This window comes from Ascaphus truei, unplaced genomic scaffold (assembly GCF_040206685.1).
Source record: "Ascaphus truei isolate aAscTru1 unplaced genomic scaffold, aAscTru1.hap1 HAP1_SCAFFOLD_570, whole genome shotgun sequence".
Taxonomy (NCBI): Eukaryota; Metazoa; Chordata; class Amphibia; order Anura; family Ascaphidae; genus Ascaphus; species Ascaphus truei.
The window spans coordinates 135,001-160,982 of record NW_027456902.1 but is presented as its reverse complement, the minus strand read 5'-3'; the positions used below and the strand labels follow the sequence as shown (position 1 = coordinate 160,982).

Sequence of the window (25,982 nt, the reverse complement as noted above, 5' to 3'; positions counted from 1 at the left end):
AGATATAACACGCAGAGCGGTGTAATAACACGGAGTGAGATACAACACGCAGAGCGGTGTAATAACACGTAGTGAGATATAACACGCAGAGCGGTGTAATAACACGTAGTGAGATATAACACACAGAGCGGTGTAATAACACGTAATGAAATATAACACGGAGAGCGGTGTAATAACACGTAATGAGATATAACACGCAGAGCGGCGTAATAACACGTAGTGAGATATAACACACAGAGCGGTGTAATAACACGTAGTGAGATATAACACGCAGAGCGGTGTAATAACACGTAGTGAGATATAACACGCAGAGCGGCGTAATAACACGTAATGAGATATAACACGCAGAGCGGTGTAATAACACGTAATGAGATATAACACGCAGAGCGGCGTAATAACACGTAGTGAGATACAACACGCAGAGCGGTGTAATAACACGTAATGAGATATAACACGCAGAGCGGCGTAATAACACGTAGTGAGATACAACACGCAGAGCGGTGTAATAACACGTAGTGAGATATAACACGCAGAGCGGTGTAATAACACGTAATGAGATATAACATGCAGAGCGGTGTAATTACACGTAGTGAGATATAACACGCAGAGCGGTGTAATAACACGTAGTGAGATATAACATGCAGAGCGGTGTAATAACACGTAATGAGATATAACACGCAGAGCGGTGTAATAACACGTAATGAGATATAACACGCAGAGCGGTGTAATAACACGGAGTGAGATATAACACGCAGAGCGGTGTAATAACACGTAGTGAGATATAACACACAGAGCGGTGTAATAACACGTAATGAGATATAACACGCAGAGCGGCGTAATAACACGTAATGAGATATAACATGCAGAGCGGTGTAATAACACGTAATGAGATATAACACGCAGAGCGGTGTAATTACACGTAGTGAGATATAACACGCAGAGCGGTGTAATAACACGTAATGAGATATAACACGCAGAGCGGTGTAATAACACGTAATGAGATATAACACGCAGAGCGGTGTAATAACACGTAGTGAGATATAACACGCAGAGCGGTGTAATAACACGTAGTGAGATATAACACGCAGAGCGGTGTAATAACACGTAATGAGATATAACACGCAGAGCGGTGTAATAACACGTAATGAGATATAACACGCAGAGCGGCGTAATAACACGTAGTGAGATACAACACGCAGAGCGGTGTAATAACACGTAGTGAGATATAACACACAGAGCGGCGTAATAACACGTAGTGAGATATAACACGCAGAGCGGTGTAATAACACGGAGTGAGATATAACACGCAGAGCGGTGTAATAACACGTAGTGATATATAACACGCAGAGCGGTGTAATAACACGTAGTGAGATATAACACGCAGAGCGGTGTAATAACACGTAATGAGATATAACACGGAGAGCGGTGTAATAATACGTAATGAGATATAACACGCAGAGCGGTGTAATAACACGTAATGAGATATAACACGGAGAGCGGTGTAATAACACGTAATGAGATATAACACGCAGAGCGGTGTAATAACACGTAGTGAGATATAACATGCAGAGCGGTGTAATAACACGTAATGAGATATAACACGCAGAGCGGTGTAATAACACGTAGTGAGTTATAACACGCAGAGCGGTGTAATAACACGTAATGAGATATAACACGCAGAGCGGTGTAATAACACGTAATGAGATATAACACGCAGAGCGGTGTAATAACACGTAATGAGATATAACACGCAGAGCGGTGTAATAACACGTAGTGAGATATAACACGCAGAGCGGTGTAATAACACGTAGTGCGATACAACACGCAGAGCGGTGTAATAACACGTAGTGAGATATAACACGCAGAGCGGTGTAATTACTCCCAGAGATGTAATAACACGTGAAACGCTGTAATAACACGCGGAGTGATGTCATAATTCTGCCCCGATGACATACATCCAAGAGTTCTTAAGGCGTTAAGCTCAGTAATAGCCAAACCATTACATTTAATATTCAAGGACTCCATTTCCACAGGCTCAGTACCACAAGATTGGCGTAAAGCAGATGTGGTGCCTATATTTAAAAAGGGAGCTAGATCACACCCGGGGAATTACAGACCTGTAAGCCTGACTTCAATATAGGGAAACTACTTGAAGGTTTAATACGGTATAATATTCAGGAATACCTAATGGAAAACAAAATTACAGCTCAATCCCCTTATAACGCTGCGCTTGGGGTCCAAAGAATCGCATCGCGCTATAAGCGGATCGCGTTAGAAATAATGTACAATTGTGTGCGTTGTACAATAAAGTATTTAAGATCCCAGTAATCGAGCTGTAACTGTAGCGCACGTCCCCCCCCCCCCCCCCTCCCCTTGGGAGATAAGGAGACTGCGGTGCGTGCGGTGCAATACCTGTGGCTCACAGGAGTGTGAGCCTCCGCTGCTGGGAGCCTGGGGTGTGTGTAATGAATATAATAACAGCGCCTCCACCTGGGAAGGGTCCTCGCGCAGTGGGATACCCCCTCCCAAGACAATACAGTCAGTAATTGCACACAGGGTGTAACAGTATTTACTGGACAGTAATTGCACACAGGGTGTAACAGTATTTACTGGACAGTAATTGCACACAGGGTGTAACAGTATTTACTGGACAGTAATTGCACACAGGGTGTAACAGTATTTACTGGACAGTAATTGCACACAGGGTGTAACAGTATTTACTGGACAGTAATTGCACACAGGGTGTAACAGTATTTACTGGACAGTAATTGCACACAGGGTGTAACAGTATTTACTGGACAGTAATTGCACACAGGGTGTAACAGTATTTACTGGACAGTAACGTATAATAACAAATGTGCAACATAACATAACACACGTAGTATATAGAGCGCCTAACCCGGAGCCCCAGGGACTGTCCCCCCCAGTGCTCTGGGCGCTAGGCACCAATACATTGATGTCCCTCTCCCCAGGGTCCAGCCCACCCAAAGTGTAAGGAGCAGCGCTCTCCAGGTAAATGGTGGTGCACCTGTTGGGATAGGTGTGTGCCGGGCGTGCTGGTGCTGTACTTGTGATCCACGTATGCCGAAGGGTGGTCCGCGATGTTTCCGCCTCTCTGCTGGGGGGGTCCCGCGTGGATGTTACCACCGCTAGGAATGTCCAGGTAATAGGTGTCTGGTCCCAGAACACCTTTGAACAGGAGACTGCCGTGGCCTGTCTCAGCACCGACTGCCTTACTTAATAATTCACTAACTCACTATCTCCTAACTCACTAACTCACTATCTCCTAACTCACTATCTCCTAACTCACTATCTCCTAACTCACTCCTAACTCACTAACTCACTATCTCCTAACTCACTATCTCCTAACCCACTATCTCCGAACTCACTATCTTCTAACTTACTAACTCACTAACTCACTATCTCCTAACTCACTATCTCCTAACTCACTATCTCCTAACTCACTATCTCCTAACTCACTATCTCCTAACTCACTATCTCCTAACTCACTAACTCACTATCTCCTAACTCACTATCTCCTAACTCACTATCTCCTAACTCACTAACTCACTATCTCCTAACTCACTATCTCCTAACTCACTATCTCCTAACTCACTAACTCACTATCTCCTAACTCACTATCTCCTAACTCACTATCTCCTAACTCACTAACTCACTATCTCCTAACTCACTATCTCCTAACTCACTATCTCCTAACTCACTAACTCACTATCTTCTAACTCACTATCTCCTAACTCACTATCTCCTAACTCACTATCTCCTAACTCACTAACTCACTATCTTCTAACTTACTAACTCACTAACTTCTAAATTACTGACTTACTAACTCATAAATGACAAACTTACTTCTAACTCACTAACTTCTATATTAATAACTCTTAAGTTACTAACTCACTCTTAACTTACTCCTAACTTACTCCTATCTCCTTACTGTCCTGCCCTCCCCTGTCTTAGGCTGCGTCCATAGACATTGGGAGCCCACAGGGACCGGCGCTATATCAAGTATTCATAAATACAAAGATTGGGAGCCACACGCGCATCGTGTTATAAGCGATTCGCGCTGTAGCGGATCGCGTTATAGCGGGGTTGAGCTGTAATAGTCAGCATGGTTTTATGAAGGATGGATCATGCCACACTAACCTTATTGGGGGAGAAGGAATAAATGGCCGTGTGAGAAGGGAGTATGCTGACCATATTTCCTTGAGACAAAAACGGGACATTGGGATGGCAAAAACGGGGCCGAGTTATGTAATATTCCGTATTCATGAAAAAGTAAGACGCTAACAAAAGTTTATTACATGAATAAATTGAACTAACAATTATTCTTCAGTGACAGATCTCATACACAAATTTAGGTAGGCGTAGAGGGGGCTGTATTTCACCACGATTGTACCATGAATATTTTTCCGATAAAGTAATCTTACGCAGGAAATGTCGGACTTTCAGCACCGTATCATAAAACTTGTCACACCCCAAGACCCAATTCTGTTTTACAAGTAACATAGCCCTCATTGTCTCAACACGTAATCTAGGTTTCTCCTTGGACCACATACTGTTCATAACAGAAAATATTCTCGACAGGTGCTGTACTTCCTGGGAGACAAAGAATAACTCAACAATATTACATAGTTACATAGTTACATAGTTACATAGTTACATAGTAGATGAGGTTGAAAAAAGACGTACGTCCATCAAGTTCAACCTATGCTAAATTTAGACAACAGATACTTTATCCTATATCTATACTTTCTTATTGATCCAGAGGAAGGCAAACACAAACCCCAGAGTCATATTATCCAATGTTATCTCATAAGGGGGAAAATAAATTCCTTCCTGACTCCAAGAATTGGCAATCGGATTAATCCCTGGATCAACATCCTTCCCATATATACTTATTTGGTATACCCCTGTATACCTTTCCCAACTAAAAAGATGTCCAACCTTTTTTTGAACAAATCTATTGTATCTGCCATCACAGTCTCCATGGGTAATGAATCCCACACTGTAACTGCCCTTACTGTAAAGAACCCTTTCCTTTGTTGCTGGTGAAATTTCCTTTCCTCCAACCTTAAGGGATGGCCCCGAGTCCTTTGTACTGCCCGTGGGATGAATAGTCTTGAAAGTTTAGGCGTTTTTCGCTCATTTCAGAAAAAATCTTGACCCGTCTATCAGATACAGAAATGTTTTCTTTATTCCATGTATCCAGCTGCCTCACAATTGTAGATTTTATGAGGGTCCACTGATCGAATACACAAGTTTCTTCTGTTTGTGTGTGTGCGTGCGTGCGCGTGTGTGTGTGTGTGCGATGAGTTCCTCGTTCAGGCTGTCCTGCATTTCTGTCCATTCCGGTGCCTTCCTTAGCAGCTCCCACATGAACTTCTCAGTGTTTCCTCCACTTCCACTTCTTGATATTTTCTAAGCCGGTTTCATAGAAATTCTCAACTACCTCAAAAAGCGTGTCCTCGTTCATTTCCCCCGAATCTACTAACATTTTCACTTGTTTTTTGACATCACTAGTTACAAACACTTCACTTTTTCTGGACTATAAATTGTTTACAAGATTTTCAATGGTTATGGCTACTTCTGTAGCTGAAATTTTATCTTTTTCACTTAAACTGATGTATGTTTGGAACGTGGACACTTGATCTCTTGCAAATGACAACCACAATTTCAAACAGGGATTTTCAAACCATTTTCGTAACATAACAGGGCATTTTTCTTGAGAAAGAAAATAAGAAGTAAGCCCATCTAACATGCTTAAAATTCTGTCAATTGATGGTCCCAAGGACAGAAATCTTGTATTTCCATGCTCGAACAATGTAGCGTAATTGTTTCCTGCAAAGTAATAATAACAGCGTGTTCTTGTATAGCGCTGCTAGTTATACGCAGCGCGTTACAGAGACATTTAGCAGACACAGGTCCCTGCCCCGTGGAGCTTACAATCTATGTTTTGGTGCCTGAGGCACAGGGAGATAAAGTGACTTGCCCAAGGTCACAAGGAGCCGACACCCAAATATGAACCAGGCTCCCCTGCTCCACACTCAGTGCCAGTCAGTGTCTTTACTCACTGAGCCACTCCCTTAAGTCACAAAAGTTTTTAAGTTCTTCAACTCTAACTGTGTATATATGGAAGTATTGGTAACTGTGTATATATGGAAGTATTGGTAACTGTGTATATATGGAAGTATTGGTAACTGTGTATATGTGGAAGTATTGGTAACTGTGTATGTATGGAAGTATTGGTATCTGTGTATGTATGGAAGTATTGGTAACTGTGTATATATGGAAGTATTGGTATCTGTGTATATATGGAAGTATTGGTAACTGTGTATATGTGGAAGTATTGGTAACTGTGTATATGTGGAAGTATTGGTATCTGTGTATATGTGGAAGTATTGGTAACAGTGTATATGTGGAAGTATTGGTAACTGTGTATATGTGGAAGTATTGGTAACTGTGTATATGTGGAAGTATTGGTAACTGTGTATATGTGGAAGTATTGGTAACTGTGTATATGTGGAAGTATTGGTAACTGTGTATATGTGGAAGTATTGGTAACTGTGTATATGTGGAAGTATTGGTAACTGTGTATATGTGGAAGTATTGGTAACTGTATATATGTGGAAGTATTGGTAACTGTGTATATGTGGAAGTATTGGTAACTGTGTATATGTGGAAGTATTGGTAACTGTGTATATATGGAAGTATTGGTATCTGTGTATATATGGAAGTATTGGTAACTGTGTATATATGGAAGTATTGGTATCTGTGTATATGTGGAAGTATTGGTAACTGTGTATATGTGGAAGTATTGGTAACTGTGTATATGTGGAAGTATTGGTATCTGTGTATATGTGGAAGTATTGGTAACTGTGTATATGTGGAAGTATTGGTAACTGTGTATATGTGGAAGTATTGGTAACTGTGTATATGTGGAAGTATTGGTAACTGTGTATATGTGGAAGTATTGGTAACTGTGTATATGTGGAAGTATTGGTAACTGTGTATATGTGGAAGTATTGGTAACTGTGTATATGTGGAAGTATTGGTAACTGTGTATATGTGGAAGTATTGGTAACTGTGTATATGTGGAAGTATTGGTAACTGTGTATATGTGGAAGTATTGGTAACTGTGTATATGTGGAAGTATTGGTAACTGTGTATATGTGGAAGTATTGGTAACTGTGTATATGTGGAAGTATTGGTAACTGTGTATATATGGAAGTATTGGTAACTGTGTATATATGGAAGTATTGGTAACTGTGTATATATGGAAGTATTGGTAACTGTGTATGTATGGAAGTATTGGTAACTGTGTATGTATGGAAGTATTGGTAACTGTGTATATATGGAAGTATTGGTAACTGTGTATGTATGGAAGTATTGGTAACTGTGTATGTATGGAAGTATTGGTATCTGTGTATGTATGGAAGTATTGGTATCTGTGTATATATGGAAGTATTGGTAACTGTGTATATATGGAAGTATTGGTAACTGTGTATATATGGAAGTATTGGTAACTGTGTATATATGGAAGTATTGGTAACTGTGTATATATGGAAGTATTGGTAACTGTGTATGTATGGAAGTATTGGTAACTGTGTATGTATGGAAGTATTGGTAACTGTGTATGTATGGAAGTATTGGTATCTGTGTATGTATGGAAGTATTGGTATCTGTGTATATATGGAAGTATTGGTAACTGTGTATATATGGAAGTATTGGTAACTGTGTATATATGGAAGTATTGGTAACTGTGTATATATGGAAGTATTGGTAACTGTGTATATATGGAAGTATTGGTAACAGTGTATATATGGAAGTATTGGTAACTGTGTATATATGGAAGTATTGGTAACTGTGTATATATGGAAGTATTGGTAACTGTGTATATATGGAAGTATTGGTAACTGTGTATATATGGAAGTATTGGTAACTGTGTATATATGGAAGTATTGGTAACTGTGTATATATGGAAGTATTGGTATCTGTGTATATATGGAAGTATTGGTAACTGTGTATATATGGAAGTATTGGTAACTGTGTATATATGGAAGTATTGGTATCTGTGTATATATGGAAGTATTGGTAACTGTGTATATATGGAAGTATTGGTAACTGTGTATATATGGAAGTATTGGTATCTGTGTATATATGGAAGTATTGGTATCTGTGTATGTATGGAAGTATTGGTAACTGTGTATGTATGGAAGTATTGGTATCTGTGTATGTATGGAAGTATTGGTAACTGTGTATGTATGGAAGTATTGGTATCTGTGTATATTTGGAAGTATTGGTAACTGTGTATATATGGAAGTATTGGTAACTGTGTATATATGGAAGTATTGGTAACTGTGTATGTATGGAAGTATTGGTATCTGTGTATATATGGAAGTATTGGTAACTGTGTATATATGGAAGTATTGGTAACTGTGTATATATGGAAGTATTGGTATCTGTGTATATATGGAAGTATTTGTATACTTTCACTGCAAAACATTCAATATCATTTGGTAAACAGTCGGCAGCACACTGGAGACAACTGTGTACAGCGTGCGCCCCAAACCCGATACCGATAATCGGCCGCTTCAGTTCAGTTCCAAGTTTGCGCCACACATTACTTTTGCCAGAAGTGGTGTTGGTGTGACCTGCCCACAAAGCAACACGTTCGTTTCGTAAAGCAAATGTGTCAATGGCTTCCTTCAGCATAGCACAGTGCAGGCCGGGAGTTTCACCGGGTAAGGACACAAAGTCTCTCATTTTGTCGTGAACACCACAATTTGGCAAAAAGTACCGCACAACGACTGGAAAAAGTTTGATGTCTTTATTGTTTGATGCATCTAACCTGACTGTAAAGCTTTTTGTTTTATTCAAATCCTCTATGACTTTGCCCAATATGTGCGGTGATAAAACGTTGGTAATTATTGCTTCCGAATTGGTACTGAAGAAAATGTGGGTTTATACATTTTCTTTATCAATGTCGACAAGCAATCATTTGCGCGAAAACATTGGCCGTGACGCCCAGTACGATAAGCAAAAAGAGCTTCGCGCGCTGCAATTGTATCGCTTTCGCCATCACGTCTCGTAAACGAAGCGATGTTTTTAACTGAAGCCGGAGTCCTTTCAGCATCGTTATGTTTCTGGCTGTGTAGATGTTGGCTGATGTCACTTCTACCTCCATGAGCGATGGAAAGATGGGCGGTGCGATGCTGGCGGAGCGCTTTGTTCCCTCCCTGCAGTGTTTGTCCCTTTTTAATACATTTGAATTCCTTTTGGAGATCGTCATTAAAACTGCGGTTTCGCCTCTGTGTGTCTTTGGCATTGCTAGGGCGAGCATACGGGCACAACAAAACCTAACGTAACAGCAGTACAGCCGCCCCCGCGTCTGAGCGAGGCCACCGTCCCCGGCATGTGCACCCCCACAACCCACTGCGGGGCATTTACTTTACTGAGTCACAATAACAAACGTTTTATTTACCCGCACACCCCACTGCGGGGCATTTACTTTACTGAGTCACAATAACAAACGTTTTATTTACCCCCACACCCCACTGCGGGGCATTTACTTTACTGAGTCACAATAACAAACGTTTTATTTACCCGCACACCCCACTGCGGGGCATTTACTTTACTGAGTCACAATAACAAACGTTTTATTTACCCGCACACCCCACTGCGGGGCATTTACTTTACTGAGTCACAATAACAAACGTTTTATTTACCCGCACACCCCACTGCGGGGCATTTACCTTACTGAGTCACAATAACAAACGTTTTATTTACCCCCACACCCCACTGCGGGGCATTTACCTTACTGAGTCACAATAACAAACGTTTTATTTACCCCCACACCCCACTGCGGGGCATTTACCTTACTGAGTCACAATAACAAACGTTTTATTTACCCGCACACCCCACTGCGGGGCATTTACCTTACTGAGTCACAATAACAAACGTTTTATTTACCCGCACACCCCACTGCGGGGCATTTACTTTACTGAGTCACAATAACAAACGTTTTATTTACCCGCACACCCCACTGCGGGGCATTTACTTTACTGAGTCACAATAACAAAAGTTTTATTTACCCCCACACCCCACTGCGGGGCATTTACTTTACTGAGTCACAATAACAAACGTTTTATTTACCCGCACACCCCACTGCGGGGCATTTACTTTACTGAGTCACAATAACAAACGTTTTATTTACCCGCACACCCCACTGCGGGGCATTTACTTTACTGAGTCACAATAACAAACGTTTTATTTACCCCCACACCCCACTGCGGGGCATTTACTTTACTGAGTCACAATAACAAACGTTTTATTTACCCCCACACCCCACTGCGGGGCATTTACCTTACTGAGTCACAATAACAAACGTTTTATTTACCCGCACACCCCACTGCGGGGCATTTACCTTACTGAGTCACAATAACAAACGTTTTATTTACCCGCACACCCCACTGCGGGGCATTTACTTTACTGAGTCACAATAACAAACGTTTTATTTACCCGCACACCCCACTGCGGGGCATTTACTTTACTGAGTCACAATAACAAAAGTTTTATTTACCCCCACACCCCACTGCGGGGCATTTACTTTACTGAGTCACAATAACAAACGTTTTATTTACCCGCACACCCCACTGCGGGGCATTTACTTTACTGAGTCACAATAACAAACGTTTTATTTACCCGCACACCCCACTGCGGGGCATTTACTTTACTGAGTCACAATAACAAACGTTTTATTTACCCCCACACCCCACTGCGGGGCATTTACTTTACTGAGTCACAATAACAAACGTTTTATTTACCCCCACACCCCACTGCAGGGCATTTACTTTACAGTAGGATTTCTAGAAGGTTCAGTGGGGGGGGGTCAGTTTTCCAGCCGCCAACGCTAAGGAAACAGTGATATGAGTACAACGTGGGACTCCGACCGTACTAAGCAGCGAGAACGCGTTCGCTCCGTCGCTTACTAGCGCTGCGCTCTCTCTGGGCGTACTAAGCAGCGAGAACGCGTTCGCTCCGTCTCTTACTAGCGCTGCGCTCTCTCTGGGCGTACTAAGCAGCGAGAACGCGTTCGCTCCGTCGCTTACTAGCGCTGCGCTCTCTCTGGGCGTACTAAGCAGCGAGAACGTGTTCGCTCCGTCTCTTACTAGCGCTGCGCTCTCCCTGGGCGTACTAAGCAGCGAGAACGCGTTCGCTCCGTCTCTTACCAGCGCTGCGCTCTCTCTGGGCGAGAAGCCGGGCCCTGATTGGATAAAGTAAATGGAACTTCCTCTTCCGTCACACTAGGTGTCACTGTACGCAGTGATTAGCAGAGAGCCTTATGGGAAATAAACACCCCGCGCTCAGTGTTATACAAAAAATTAAAAACTATATATAGTTTATTAAAAACGGGACAAACTTTACATTTATATTAAAACGACGGGACGGTCGGGAAATATGAAAAAAGCGGTACTGTCCCGTTTAAACCGGTACGTATGGTCAGCCTAGAAGGGAGGCGTGTCCTGTGAGTCGGGGTGTGATGTATGTACACACGCCAACTAATACAGAGGTAATGTGTGCACACGCCAGCTAATACAGAGGTAATGTGTACACACGCCAACTAATACAGAGGTAATGTGTGCACACGCCAGCTAATACAGAGGTAATGTGTACACACGCCAACTAATACAGAGATAATGTGTGCACACGCCAGCTAATACAGAGGTAATGTGTACACACGCCAACTAATACAGAGGTAATGTGTGCACACGCCAGCTAATACAGAGGTAATGTGTGCACAATCTCTCAGCAGTGTGTGTGTAAATAGGCTTATTGTTATTAATATTAAGATGACATCAAACGCCCAGAGACTTCTTCTGAAACAAGTTTTCCCATCAACTGTCTCCCTCCCCTTCTTTCACTCTCTCTTCTCTCTCCCCCCACCTCTCAACCCTCTCTCACTGCCCTTCTCTCTCTCCCCCGTTTCTCTCCTCTCTCCCCCATCTCTCTCCACCCTCCTCTCTCCCCCCTCTCTCCCCTCCCCCTCCTCTACCTCCCCCATCCCATCTCTCTCCCCTCCTCCCATCTCTCCCCCCGTCCCATCTCTCCCCCCGTCCCATCTCTCCCCCCGTCCCATCTCTCTCCCCGTCCCATCTCTCCCCCCGTCCCATCTCTCCCCCCGTCCCATCTCTCCCCCCGTCCCATCTCTCCCCCCATCCCATCTCTCCCCCCCATCCCATCTCTCCTCCCATCCCATCTCTCCCCCCATCCCATCTTTCCCCCCCTCCTCTCTCCCCCCCTTTTCTCTCCCCCCGTCCCATCTCTCCCCCCGTCCCATCTCTCCCCCCGTCCCATCTCTCCCCCCGTCCCATCTCTCCCCCCATCCCATCTCTCCCCCCCTCCCATCTCTCACCCCCTCCTCTCTCCCCCCCTTTTCTCTCCCCCCCTCCTCTCTTCTGTATCACATACAGTAGGACGTAGTCCATGAAATGAGACAGTATTCCCCATGTCCCAGACTGTCTCGCAGGGATTAATGTTCTCTCTCTGTGGCTCTCAGTATCTCTCACACACACTCTCTTTTTCTCCCTCTCAGTCGGCACTGTCTTTACACAGGCTGGTTGTCTCTTTTTCACCATGCATTCTCTTTCTACTTGTTTCTATCACTTTGCTCTCTCTTTAGACAGACTGAATGCCTCACTCTCCGCTCTCTTTTTAGACAGCCTGGATGTCTCTCACTCACTGCTCTCTCTCTTTAGACAGACTGAATGTCTCACTCTGCTCTCTTTAGACAGCCTGATGTCTCACTCTCCCATCTTGTTTTAGACAGCCTGGCTATCTCTCACTCACTGCTCTCTTTAGACAGACTGAATGTCTCTCTTATTCTCTGAGTTCTCTTTACACAGCCTGGATGTCTCACCCTGCGCGCTCTCTTTAGACAGCCTGGATGTCTCACCCTGCGCTCTCTGTTTAGACAGCCTGGATGTCTCACCCTGCGCTCTCTCTTTAGACAGCCTGGATGTCTCACCCTGCGCGCTCTCTTTAGACAGCCTGGATGTCTCACCCTGCGCTCTCTCTTTAGACAGCCTGGATGTCTCACCCTGCGCGCTCTCTTTAGACAGCCTGGATGTCTCACCCTGCGCTCTCTCTTTAGACAGCCTGGATGTCTCACCCTGCGCTCTCTCTTTAGACAGCCTGGATGTCTCACCCTGCGCGCTCTCTTTAGACAGCCTGGATGTCTCACCCTGCGCTCTCTCTTTAGACAGCCTGGATGTCTCACCCTGCGCTCTCTCTTTAGACAGCCTGGATGTCTCACCCTGCGCGCTCTCTTTAGACATCCTGGATGTCTCACCCTGCGCTCTCTCTTTAGACAGCCTGGATGTCTCACCCTGCGCTCTCTTTTTAGACAAGGTGAGAGTGCGGCTGCTCCGCGGAGACATCGCGTCTCTGAGTGACGTCCGCTCGGCGCTCCGCGGCTGTCACCTCGTCATACACACGGCCAGTCTGGTGGATGTCTGGGGACGTGTGCCGGCCAGCAAGGTCACCGAGGTCAATGTAACAGGTCAGAGGTCACCATGCGGAGGAACGAGGGGGAGAGGAGGAGGAACGGGGAGAGATAGACAGGAAGGGAGTCGGGAGGGGGGGGAGAGAGAGGAAGAAAGTTGGGGGGGGAGAGCGGAAGGGAGTCAGAAGGGGGGGAGAGAGGAAGGGAGTCGGGGGGGGGAGAGGAAGGGAGTCGGGGGGGGGGAGAGGAAGGGAGTCGGGGGGGGAGAGGAAGGGAGTCGGGGGGGGGGGGAGAGGAAGGGAGTCGGGGGGGGGAAGAGGAAGGGAGTCGGGGGGGGAGAGGAAGGGAGTAGGGGGGGGGGGAGAGGAAGGGAGTCGGGGGGGGGAGAGGAAGGGAGTCGGAGGGGGGAGGGGAAGGGAGTCAGAGAGAGGGAGGAGAGAGAAAGGGAGAGGACAGGTCACAGGTCACCATGCGGAGGAACGAGGGGGAGAGATAGAGAGGAAGGGAGTCGGGGGGGGGGGGGGGGGAGAGGAAGGAAGTCGGGGGGAGAGAGTCGGGGGGAGAGGAAGGGAGTCGGGGGGGAGAGGAAGGGAGTCGGGGGGGAGAGGAAGGGCGTGGGGGGGAGAGGAAGGGAGTCGGGGGGGAGAGAGGAAGGGAGTCAGAGGGGGGGGTGAGAGGAAGGAGAGAGAAAGGGAGAGATTAAGAGAGTCCGAGAGAGGCGAGGAAGGGGAGAGAGAGGGACAAATGGAGGGATGAGTAGTAGCATAGAGTAGACTCACCCCATGGTATGTGGGAGAGAGAGGAGAGACACCCCAACATGGGAGAGAAGAGAGACACCCCAACATGGGAGAGAAGAGTCAGATTCTGGAATAAGAGGGAGACACTGACCCTGCCGTGCGGGGCTATTTATACTGGGGGGGGGGGGGGTAATATTTCTGTTCTTCTGACATAGTACTGTACGTAGGATTCCTGCCCCGCAGAGCTGACACTCTAAATGTAGTACTCAGGGAGTCCCGCAAGGACAGTGAGAATCCCCCACCGAGGGATAAAGACAGGGGGGCTCATCCGTCTACACCAGGGCCACCAACAGGTCAGGCATTGGGAATATCGCTGCTTCAGCACAGGGGGCTCAATCAATGACAGTCAATAACTCATCCCCCTGTGCTGAAGCAGGGATATCCCTAATACCTGGCATGTTGGTGGCCCTTGAGGACTGTAGTTGGCTGCCCCAAGTCTAGAGGGGGGGTGGGGTGTGTGTGCATGCGTGCGTGTGTCTCTGTGTGTGTGTGTGTGTGCGCGTGTGTGTGCGTGTGTGCGCGTGTGTGTGTCTCACGGGGCTGAAATCTGATTACCTGACGCTATAACCCGCCCCGTGCTATATAACCGCCCAGCTCCTTACAATTAACTCCGTAGTTCCCATTACAGGGGTTCTGCAGCGGCGTGGGACCCGCGGGGGTCTCGTACACGGACATAACATGGGGGGGGGCGTGTTTGCAGGGACGCAGAACGTGCTGAGAGCGTGTGAGGAGGAGGGGGTGCAGTACCTGGTGTATACCAGCAGCATGGAGGTTGTGGGTCCGAACGTACACGGAGACCCCTTCTACAGGTACATGGGGCTCTGCGCTGTCACCCTGCCGGACCCCCAGGGGATAGTGTGCTGAAGCAGGGATATCCCTCATCCCCCTGCGCTGTCACCCTGCCGGACCCCCAAGGGATAGTGTGCTGAAGCAGGGATATCCCTCATCCCCCTGCGCTGTCACCCTGCTGGACCCCCAGGGGATAGTGTGCTGAAGCAGGGATATCCCTCATCCCCCTGCACTGTCACCCTGCCGGACCCCCAGGGGATAGTGTGCTGTCCATGCAATTATACCCGCATTCTGAGAACTCCCCATATAAGCACACCCCCTTATATCTCTTTCCTCATAAGCCTATAGCCCCCTATAGAAGCGCACACATTAGCATAAGACTAGATATATAATATCAAATAATTTATATGTGTGTGTGTGTGTGTGTGTCTATATGTGTGTGTGTGTGTGTGTGTGTGTGTGTGTGTGTGTGTGTGTGTGTGTGTGTGTGTGTGTGTGTGTGTGTGTGTGTATATATATGTGTGTGTGTGTGTGTGTGTGTGTGTGTGTGTGTGTGTGTGTGTGTGTGTGTGTGTGTGTGTGTGTGTGTGTGTGTGTGTGTATATATATATATGTGTGTGTGTGTGCGTGTGTGCGTGTGTATATATATATATATATAAAAACAAACATCACAGCTTGCACTCAATGTACTGGTTCATTTAGACAGGTGCTAGTCTCAAATAATATAAATACAACATTACCATTCTCTCGTCCGGTACAGACAGACGGCACTCGGCTCAGTAATCATGAGAAACTGTATTGGGCATCTGAATAGAAAAGATAAGTCGCCCAATCCGACGTTTCGGTCCTGGAATAGGACCTTTCTCACGGGGGAGCACCCCCAGCATGATTACTGAACCGAGTGCAGTCTTTCTTTACCGGACGAGAGAATGGTAATGTTGTTTTTATATATATATATACACACACATTTGTTACAGAGATAGGGGTGTGTGTTTGTATATAAATTATACACTGTGTGTATGCGTATACACACACATTTGTTACAGAGGTGTGTGTGTGTACATACACACACACACACACACCTCACACATGACTGTCTCCCCTCTCCGTTTCCTAGCGGGCGTCTGTGCTTCCTTCCCCGCAGTATACCGCCTGTCCCCCCCGCAGTATACCGCCTGTCCCCCCCGCAGTATACCGCTTGTCCCCCCCGCAGTATACCGCCTGTCCCGGCCGCAGTATACCGCCTGTCCCCCCCACAGTATACCGCCTGTCCCCCCCGCAGTATACCGCCTGTCCCCCCCGCAGTATACCGCCTGTCCCCCCCGCAGTATACCGCCTGTCCCCCCCGCAGTATACCGCCTGTCCCCCCCGCAGTATACCGCCTGTCCCCCCCGCAGCATACCACCTGTCCCCCCCGCAGTATACCGCCTGTCCCCCCCGCAGTATACCGCCTGTCCCCCCCGCAGTATACCGCCTGTCCCCCCCGCAGTATACCGCCTGTCCCCCCCGCAGCATACCGCCTGTCCCCCCCGCAGTATACCGCCTGTCCCCCCCGCAGTATACCGCCTGTCCCCCCCACAGTATACCGCCTGTCCCGGCCGCAGTATACCACCTGTCCCCCCCACAGTATACCGCCTGTCCCCCCCGCAGTATACCGCCTGTCCCCCCCGCAGTATACCGCCTGTCCCCCCCGCAGTATACCGCCTGTCCCCCCCGCAGTATACCGCCTGTCCCCCCCGCAGTATACCGCCTGTCCCCCCCGCAGTATACCGCCTGTCCCCCCCGCAGTATACCGCCTGTCCCCCCCGCAGTATACCGCCTGTCCCCCCCGCAGTATACCGCTTGTCCCTGATTCAGCTTTTCCTCCTGCCCCAGGGGGAACGAGGACACGGAATACAGAGTGTCTCATTCGCAGCCGTATCCGGTCAGCAAAGCACGGGCAGAGGAACTGGTCCTGGCGGCCAATGGGAGCAAGGTACTATTTGGTCTGTTTGGCACAGTAAATATAATGTGTTTAAGTCTGTGTGCCTGCAGCCTCTCTCTGCTCATCCATTGCATCTTCTGGGACCTTAGTCTCCCTTTGACACAACGCACCGGCAGCTACGTACCCCCTCCCACCCTCATTATTTAGTACCTGCACTCCTACCTGTATCCAGGAAGGCAATATGCACACTGACCACTGGGTGTCAGCAGAGTACCAATACACTGCAATTCACACAGTGACCAGTGGGGGCAGCATACCCATCCGTAATAGACACACTAACCACAAGGTGTCACTATTGCACAGAAAAACCCCACCAGCAATTACACGTTCTAACCACAGAGTGCCGCTGTAAGTTCATGACGCCTGTAAGAAATATACCCTGCAGTACATACACTGACCCCAGGGTGTCACTGTATTATATACCCGCCTGTAACTCACAAACTGACCACAAGGTGTCACCGCTGTGAATGGGTCATATACCCACCTGTAATACACAGAGCAACCACAGGGTGTCACTATGTATTATACACGCTCACCACAGGGTGGCACTCTATTATATAGTGCATCTATTAACTTGCAATACACACCATGACCACAGGGTGTCACTGTGTATTATACACACTCACCACAGGGTGGCACTATATTATATAGTGCATCTATTAACTTGCAATAAACACCATGACCACAGGGTGTCACTGTGTATTATACACACTCACCACAGGGTGGCACTATATTATATAGTGCATCTATTAACTTGCAATACACACCATGACCACAGGGTGTTGCTCTAAAGCCAGCTGGTGTCTCTGCAGGTTAATGGCGGTAAGACACTGTACACCTGCGCCCTGCGTCCCACGGGGATATACGGAGAAGGCCACCAACTCATGAAGCAGTTTTACCGTCAGGGGCTGAGGATGAGACGCCACGTGATCAGAGTTATTTCTGCGTCCACGGAGCACGGACGCGTCTATGTGGGTGAGGGAATTCCCTGATATAGAAGGGGCCTCTAATCCAGCACAGCGTGCAGAGCCACGCCCCAGCGCGCCGAGCCACGTCCCAGTGCACAGAGCCACGCCCCAGCGTGCAGAATCATATACTACACGCCGAGCCACGTCCCAGTGCGCAGAGCCACGTCCCAGTGCGCAGAGCCACGCCCCAGTGCGCAGAGCCACGCCCCAGCGTGCAGAGTCATATACCACACGCCGAGCCACGGCCCAGTGCGCAGAGCCACGTCCCAGCATGCATAGTCATATACTACACGCCGAGCCACGGCCCAGTGCGCAGAGCCACGTCCCAGTGCGCAGAGCCACGTCCCAGCGTGCATAGTCATATACTACATGCCGAGCCACGTCCCAGTGCGCAGAGCCACGTCCCAGTGCGCAGAGCCACGTCCCAGTGCGCAGAGCCACGTCCCAGTGCACAGAGCCACATCCCAGTTTCGCAGAGCCACGTCTCAGCGTGCAGAGCCATATACTACATGCCAAACCACATCCCAGCGTTCAGGGCCACGTCTCAACCTGCAGACCCATATACTACATGCCGAACCACGTCCCAATGTGCAGAGCCACGTCCCAGCACGCAATCACATTTCAACATGTAGAGCCTTATACTAACAGGCTGATCCACGTCAAAAGTGTGCAGAGCCACGCCCCAGCGCACCGAGCCACGCCTCAACATGCAGACCCATATACTAATGCACCAAGCCACGCCCAGTGCGCAGAGCCACGCCTCAGGGCTACGAGCCATGGCCCAGCACGCCTAGCCACATCCCAACATGCCGGCTGTAACCCCTTGTGTGCCGTATGCAGGACCTTGCAGCTGTAACGCCCCAAATGTTAAAACACAGGAAACGTGTTGAGCAGCTGAGCGCTTTCAGCGGAGACATCGCACATTGTACGCAGCTTACATCGCGGGGAACTCCTCCTGGATTCCCCGTGGGAAACGTAACTAGGATTTATATCATTCCCGGGAACGGAGCCAAGAGATCGCCCAGCAAGTCCCACAATGCCCCGAAACATATGCGGGAGGTGCAGAGTATCACTTCTGTGTTTGTATATGCAGAGGAACAAGGATATTTCTTATTAGGTCACTTTGCTCCTACGTGGGACTGTCCCTTTAACCCATTAAACACGTCCCTGTCATTAGGTCACTTGCCCCTACATGGGACTGACCCTTTAACCCATTAAACACGTCCCTGTCATTAGGTCACTTGCCCCTACATGGGACTGACCCTTTAACCCATTACACACGTCCCTGTCATTAGGTCACTTGCCCCTACATGGGACTGACCCTTTAACCCATTACACACGTCCCTGTCATTAGGTCACTTTGCCCCTACATGGGACTGTCCCTTTAACCCATTACACACGTCCCTGTCACTAGGTCACTTTGCCCCTACGTGGGACTGTCCCTTTAACCCATTAAACACATCCCTGTCATTGGGTCACTTTGCTCCTGCGTGGGACTGACCCTTTAACCCATTAAACACGTCCCTGTCATTAGGTCACTTTGCCCCTACATGGGACTGTCCCTTTAACCCATTACACATGTCCCTGTCATTAGGTCACTTTGCTCCCACGTGGGACTGACCCTTTAACCCATTACACACGTCCCTGTCATTAGGTCACTTTGCCCCTACGTGGGACTGACCCTTTAACCCATTACACACGTCCCTGTCATTAGGTCACTTTGCCCCTACGTGGGACTGTCCCTTTAACCCATTACACACGTCCCTGTCATTAGGTCACTTTGCTCCTACGTGGGACTGACCCTTTAACCCATTACACACGTCCCTGTCATTAGGTCACTTTGCCCCTACGTGGGACTGTCCCTTTAACCCATTACACACGTCCCTGTCATTAGGTCACTTTGCCCCTACATGGGACTGTCCCTTTAACCCATTACACACGTCCCTGTCACTAGGTCACTTTGCCCCTACGTGGGACTGTCCCTTTAACCCATTAAACACATCCCTGTCATTGGGTCACTTTGCTCCTGCGTGGGACTGACCCTTTAACCCATTAAACACGTCCCTGTCATTAGGTCACTTTGCCCCTACATGGGACTGTCCCTTTAACCCATTACACACGTCCCTGTCATTAGGTCACTTTGCTCCCACGTGGGACTGACCCTTTAACCCATTACACACGTCCCTGTCATTAGGTCACTTTGCCCCTACGTGGGACTGACCCTTTAACCCATTACACACGTCCCTGTCATTAGGTCACTTTGCCCCTACGTGGGACTGTCCCTTTAACCCATTACACACGTCCCTGTCATTAGGTCACTTTGCTCCTACGTGGGACTGACCCTTTAACCCATTAAACACGTCCCTGTCATTAGGTCACTTTGCCCCTATGTGGGACTGGCCCTTTAACCCATTTCACACGTCCCTGTCATTAGGTCACTTTGCTCCTACGTGGGACTGTCCCTTTAACCCATTTCACACGTCCCTGTCATTAGGTCACTTTGCCCCTACGTGGGACTCTCCCTTTAACCCATTACACACGTCCCTGTCATTAGGTCACTTTGCTCCTACGTGGGACTGACCCTTTAACCCATTACACACGTCCCTGTCACTAGGTCACTTTGCCCCTACGTGGGACTGGCCCTTTAACCCATTACACACGTCCCTGTCATTAGGTCACTTTGCTCCTACGTGGGACTGACGCTTTAACCCATTAAACACGTCCCTGTCATTAGGTCACTTTGCTCCTACGTGGGACTGACCCTTTAACCCATTAAACACGTCCCTGTCATTAGGTCACTTTGCCCCTACATGGAACTGTCCCTTTAACCCATTAAACACGTCCCTGTCATTAGGTCACTTTGCCCCTATGTGGGACTGGCCCTTTAACCCATTTCACACGTCCCTGTCATTAGGTCACTTTGCCCCTACGTGGGACTGTCCCTTTAACCCATTACACACGTCCCTGTCATTAGGTCACTTTGCTCCTACGTGGGACTGACCCTTTAACCCATTACACACGTCCCTGTCACTAGGTCACTTTGCCCCTACGTGGGACTGACCCTTTAACCCATTTCACACGTCCCTGTCACTAGGTCACTTTGCCCCTACGTGGGACTGGCCCTTTAACCCCTTCAGCACCAGAGATTCCCCGCCCCTGACGGGTCCCCCCGGGGCTCCGCTCTCTCCTCCCCCGCAGGAAACGTCGCTTGGATGCATGTGTTGGCCGCGCTGCGGCTGCAGGACGTCCCGTGTGCTCTGGCCGGACAGGTGTACTTCTGCTACGACTCCTCCCCCTACAAGAGCTACGAGGACTTCAACATGGAGTTCCTGGCGCCCTGCGGCTTCCGGATGCTGGGGGCGCGGCCGCTCTTCCCGTACGCGCTGCTCTACCTGCTGGCGCTGCTCAACGTGCTGCTGCAGTGGGCCCTGCGGCCACTGTGCACCTACGCCCCCATGCTGAACCCCTACACGCTGGCCGTGGCCAGTACCACGTTCACAGTGCACACGGACAAGGCGGAGCGGCACTTCGGGTACAGCCCGCTGTACGGCTGGGAGGAGAGCCGGGGGCGCACGGCAGCCTGGGTGCGGAGCCTGGAGGGGGGGAAGGAGCAGTGAGGAGGGGGGCGGGGGGCGGCCTGGGTGCGGAGCCTGGAGGGGGGGAAGGAGCAGTGAGGAGGAGAGCCGGGGGCGGGGGGCGGCCTGGGTGCGGAGCCTGGAGGGGGGGAAGGAGCAGTGAGGAGGAGAGCCGGGGGCGGGGGGCGGCCTGGGTGCGGAGCCTGGAGGGGGGGAAGGAGCAGTGAGGAGGAGAGCCGGGGGCGGGGGGCGGCCTGGGTGCGGAGCCTGGAGGGGGGGGAAGGAGCAGTGAGGAGGAGAGCCGGGGGCGCACGGCAGCCTGGGTGCGGAGCCTGGAGGGGGGGAAGGAGCAGTGAGGAGGGGGGCGGGGGGCGGCCTGGGTGCGGAGCCTGGAGGGGGGGAAGGAGCAGTGATGGGGGGAAACTAATGTGTGAGGGGGGGGAATGGGGGGGACACAGATCAGTGGGTGCAGAGCCTGGAGGGCAGGAAGGAGCAGTGAGGGGGGGGAACTAATGCGTGGGTGCGGAGCCTGGAGGGGGGGGGAGCAGTGATGGGTGGGGAGGAGAGGATGTAGGGGACACACAGATGTGTGGACCTGGGGAGGGGGAAAGGAGCAGTGATGGGGGGGACACGGATCTGTGGGTGCGGAGCCTGGAGGGAGGAAAGAGCAGTGATGGAGAGGGGGTGAGAGTAGGGGACACACAGATGCGTTGGTGCAGAGCCTGGTGGGGGGAAGGAGCAGTGATGGGGGGGACACGGATCTGTGGGTGCGGAGCATGGAGGGAGGAAAGAGCAGTGATGGAGAGGGGGTGAGAGTAGGGGGGACACAGATGCGTTGGTGCAGAGCCTGGCGGGGGGAAGGAGCAGTGATGGGGGTGAGAGTAGGGGGGGGGACAGATGCGTTGGTGCAGAGCCTGGCGGGGGGAAGGAGCAGTGATGGGGGGGAGAGTAGGGGGGGGACAGATGCGTTGGTGCAGAGCCTGGCGGGGGGAAGGAGCAGTGATGGGGGGGAGAGTAGGGGGGACACAGATGCGTTGGTGCAGAGCCTGGCGGGGGGAAGGAGCAGTGATGGGGGTGAGAGTAGGGGGGGACACAGATGCGTTGGTGCAGAGCCTGGCGGGGGGAAGGAGCAGTGATGGGGGGGAGGGCAATAGTAGGGGGATGTAGGGAAGGGGGAACAGATCTTGATACCTCCCGGGAATAGTGAAGGGTATTTGGAGACCTCTAGGACTCGTGGTTGCAGGGGAGGGTTGGCACTGCTAGGCTTGGAGGGAACACCTCTGGGGCACATGGCGTGCGCTCAAACCGCTAGGACCACATGGGCTGGGGTAAATACGTAACCTCTAGGACTGGATAAGCACAGGGATCGACCACTAGGACCATATGGGTGTGCGTGAATAGAACCCCTAGAGGGGCACATGGGTATTACACACCTTTAGGACCCGGTGGGTACTGGGAAGCAGTGCCCCTCCTTCACACCTCTAGGACCCGGTGGGTACTGGGAAGCAGTGCCCCTCCTTCGCACCTCTAGGACCCGGTGGGTACTGGGAAGCAGTGCCCCTCCTTCGCACCTCTAGGACCCGGTGGGTACTGGGAAGCAGTGCCCCTCCTTCGCACCTCTAGGACCCGGTGGGTACTGGGAAGCAGTGCCCCTCCTTCGCACCTCTAGGACCCGGTGGGTACTGGGAAGCAGTGCCCCTCCTTCGCACCTCTAGGACCCGGTGGGTCCTGGGAAGCAGTGCCCCTCCTTCGCACCTCTAGGACCCGGTGGGTACTGGGAAGCAGTGCCCCTCCTTCACACCTCTAGGACCCGGTGGGTACTGGGAAGCAGTGCCCCTCCTTCACACCTCTAGGACCCGGTGGGTACTGGGAAGCAGTGCCCCTCCTTCGCACCTCTAGGACCCGGTGGGTACTGGGAAGCAGTGCCCCTCCTTCACACCTCTAGGACCCGGTGGGTACTGGGAAGCAGTGCCCCTCCTTCGCACCTCTAGGACCCGGTGGGTACTGGGAAGCAGTGCCCCTCCTTCGCACCTCTAGGACCCGGTGGGTACTGGGAAGCAGTGCCCCTCCTTCGCACCTCTAGGACCCGGTGGGTACTGGGAAGCAGTGCCCCTCCTTCGCACCTCTAGGACCCGGTGGGTACTGGGAAGCAGTGCCCCTCCTTCGCACCTCTAGGACCCGGTGGGTACTGGGAAGCAGTGCCCCTCCTTCGCACCTCTAGGACCCGGTGGGTACTGGGAAGCAGTGCCCCTCCTTCGCACCTCTAGGACTAAATATGCTAATGTTGCTGGACCACACTCTTATTTATGTGAAGACACAAAGACTATATCACAGCACTGCAGGATGGCAAGGCGTGTGTGTGTATATATGTATACAGTATATGTGTCTGTGTATATATATATACAGTGTACAGTATGTGTATGTGTGTGTGTATATATATATATACAGCAAATGGAAATATAACTGTATGCTCATCTGCATGTCTTAGACAGGTCTGCAAACCATTATCACCCAGCACACAGTGCTTCCACTGCAGCAAGGGATTCTGGGAAATGACATGCAAATGAGCACACAGTGCCATCTTTTGCTTCAAAACCATAAACATGGTCCCCTATAGGCTTAAGCTTGCTGCATGGTCACAGCTGTGAGCACAGCCAGGGTTAAGGTGCATAGCCAGTAAACCCACCCACAGACAGCCTGCTTTGACCTTAATGGGTCTCCTCAGTGTGGGGCTGGTTATACTGGCTTTGCTATGAAGCAGGGATAGGTTCACCATTGGCACAACGGCAGGGACCATTACAACAAATCCTGATAGTGTGTGAGAAACCCCATATCCGCATTAAGTCCACTTGTTTTGGTGTCAAAGAGTCTTATCGTTCTGAGCGGCGATGTTTTCCGTTCTTGGCGCTCGGACATTCCACTGGGGATTATGATTTTTAAATCATTTTCTGGCTGTGAGAAGTGATGTCCCACTGGTGAGCTGTATCTTCCTTCTTCGTGGCGTAGTATACAGTGTCTGTGTATATATATATATCTATATAGTCAAGAAAGAAAATCAACGCATGGCGCTGCCTTATAGATATCCAGATATGTACACAAGACAATGGAAATACTTATCCCCAGCTCCCAATATATAGTAAGCACACAGACACAGCCGGGACCACGGGAAGGGACCACGTGACGGGAACACGTGACGTCTAACTAAAACAAGCAGGAAAAAAGTACCGCAGATCCCAGTCTGTACTCATGTGACACGGAGTAACAATCTCCCCTCACTATTACTGCGTCAGTGTCTTACTGGTTATATTGCATGCTGTGTGTGTGTGTATATATATATATATATATATCGAAGAAAAGACAAAATGAATGCAAAATCGGGGCTGTTATATTGGCCCATAACACTCAGGATGCCGACATTTCGGTTTCCCCTGAAGAAGGTCCCTTGACCGAAACGTCGGCCTCCCTCCTGTGTGTTATAGGCCAGTAAACTGCCTCTACATTGCATTCACTGTGCCCGGAGCAGCTAATTACACCGTTCTGCGCTGTGATTACACCGTTCTGCGCTGTGATTACACCGTTCTGCGCTGTGATTACACCGGTCCGCGCTGTGATTACACCGTTCCGCGCTGTGATTACACCGTTCCGCGCTGTGATTACACCGTTCCGCGCTGTGATTACACCGTTCCGCGCTGTGATTACACCGTTCCGCGCTGTGATTACACCGGTCCGCGCTGTGATTACACCGGTCCGCGCTGTGATTACACCGTTCCGCGCTGTGATTACACCGTTCCGCGCTGTGATTACACCGTTCCGCGCTGTGATTACACCGTTCCGCGCTGTGATTACACCGTTCCGCGCTGTGATTACACCGTTCCGCGCGGTGATTACACCGTTCCGCGCTGTGATTACACCGTTCCGCGCTGTGATTACACCGTTCCGCGCTGTGATTACACCGTTCCGCGCGGTGATTACACCGTTCCGCGCTGTGATTACACCGTTCCGCGCTGTGATTACACCGTTCCGCGCTGTGATTACACCGTTCCGCGCTGTGATTACACCGTTCCGCGCGGTGATTACACCGTTCCGCGCTGTGATTACACCGTTCCGCGCTGTGATTACACCGTTCCGCGCTGTGATTACACCGTTCCGCGCTGTGATTACACCGTTCCGCGCTGTGATTACACCGTTCCGCGCTGTGATTACACCGTTCCGCGCTGTGATTACACCGTTCCGCGCTGTGATTACACCGTTCCGCGCTGTGATTACACCGTTCCGCGCTGTGATTACACCGTTCCGCGCTGTGATTACACCGTTCCGCGCTGTGATTACACCGTTCCGCGCGGTGATTAC

At 49.7% G+C, this 25,982-nt stretch overlaps 1 protein-coding gene across 4 annotated transcripts in view; it reads left to right on the top strand.

The window, feature by feature from the left end:
* The window catches only part of HSD3B7 (hydroxy-delta-5-steroid dehydrogenase, 3 beta- and steroid delta-isomerase 7), a 50,658-nt gene extending 28,972 nt beyond the window's left edge, over nucleotides 1-21,686 (top strand). For 3 of the 4 annotated variants that reach the window (XM_075584401.1, XM_075584399.1, XM_075584400.1), the window contains 5 exons: nucleotides 13,421-13,576; nucleotides 15,017-15,125; nucleotides 16,981-17,080; nucleotides 17,902-18,064; nucleotides 21,256-21,686. In XM_075584401.1, coding sequence (XP_075440516.1) covers nucleotides 13,421-13,576; nucleotides 15,017-15,125; nucleotides 16,981-17,080; nucleotides 17,902-18,064; nucleotides 21,256-21,674 — 947 coding nt within the window. In that variant the 3' untranslated portion in view covers nucleotides 21,675-21,686. The remainder of the gene's footprint in view (nucleotides 1-13,420; nucleotides 13,577-15,016; nucleotides 15,126-16,980; nucleotides 17,081-17,901; nucleotides 18,065-21,255) is intronic. The other variant, XM_075584402.1, reaches the window with a different exon arrangement.
* Nucleotides 21,687-25,982: the final 4,296 nt, after the last annotated feature.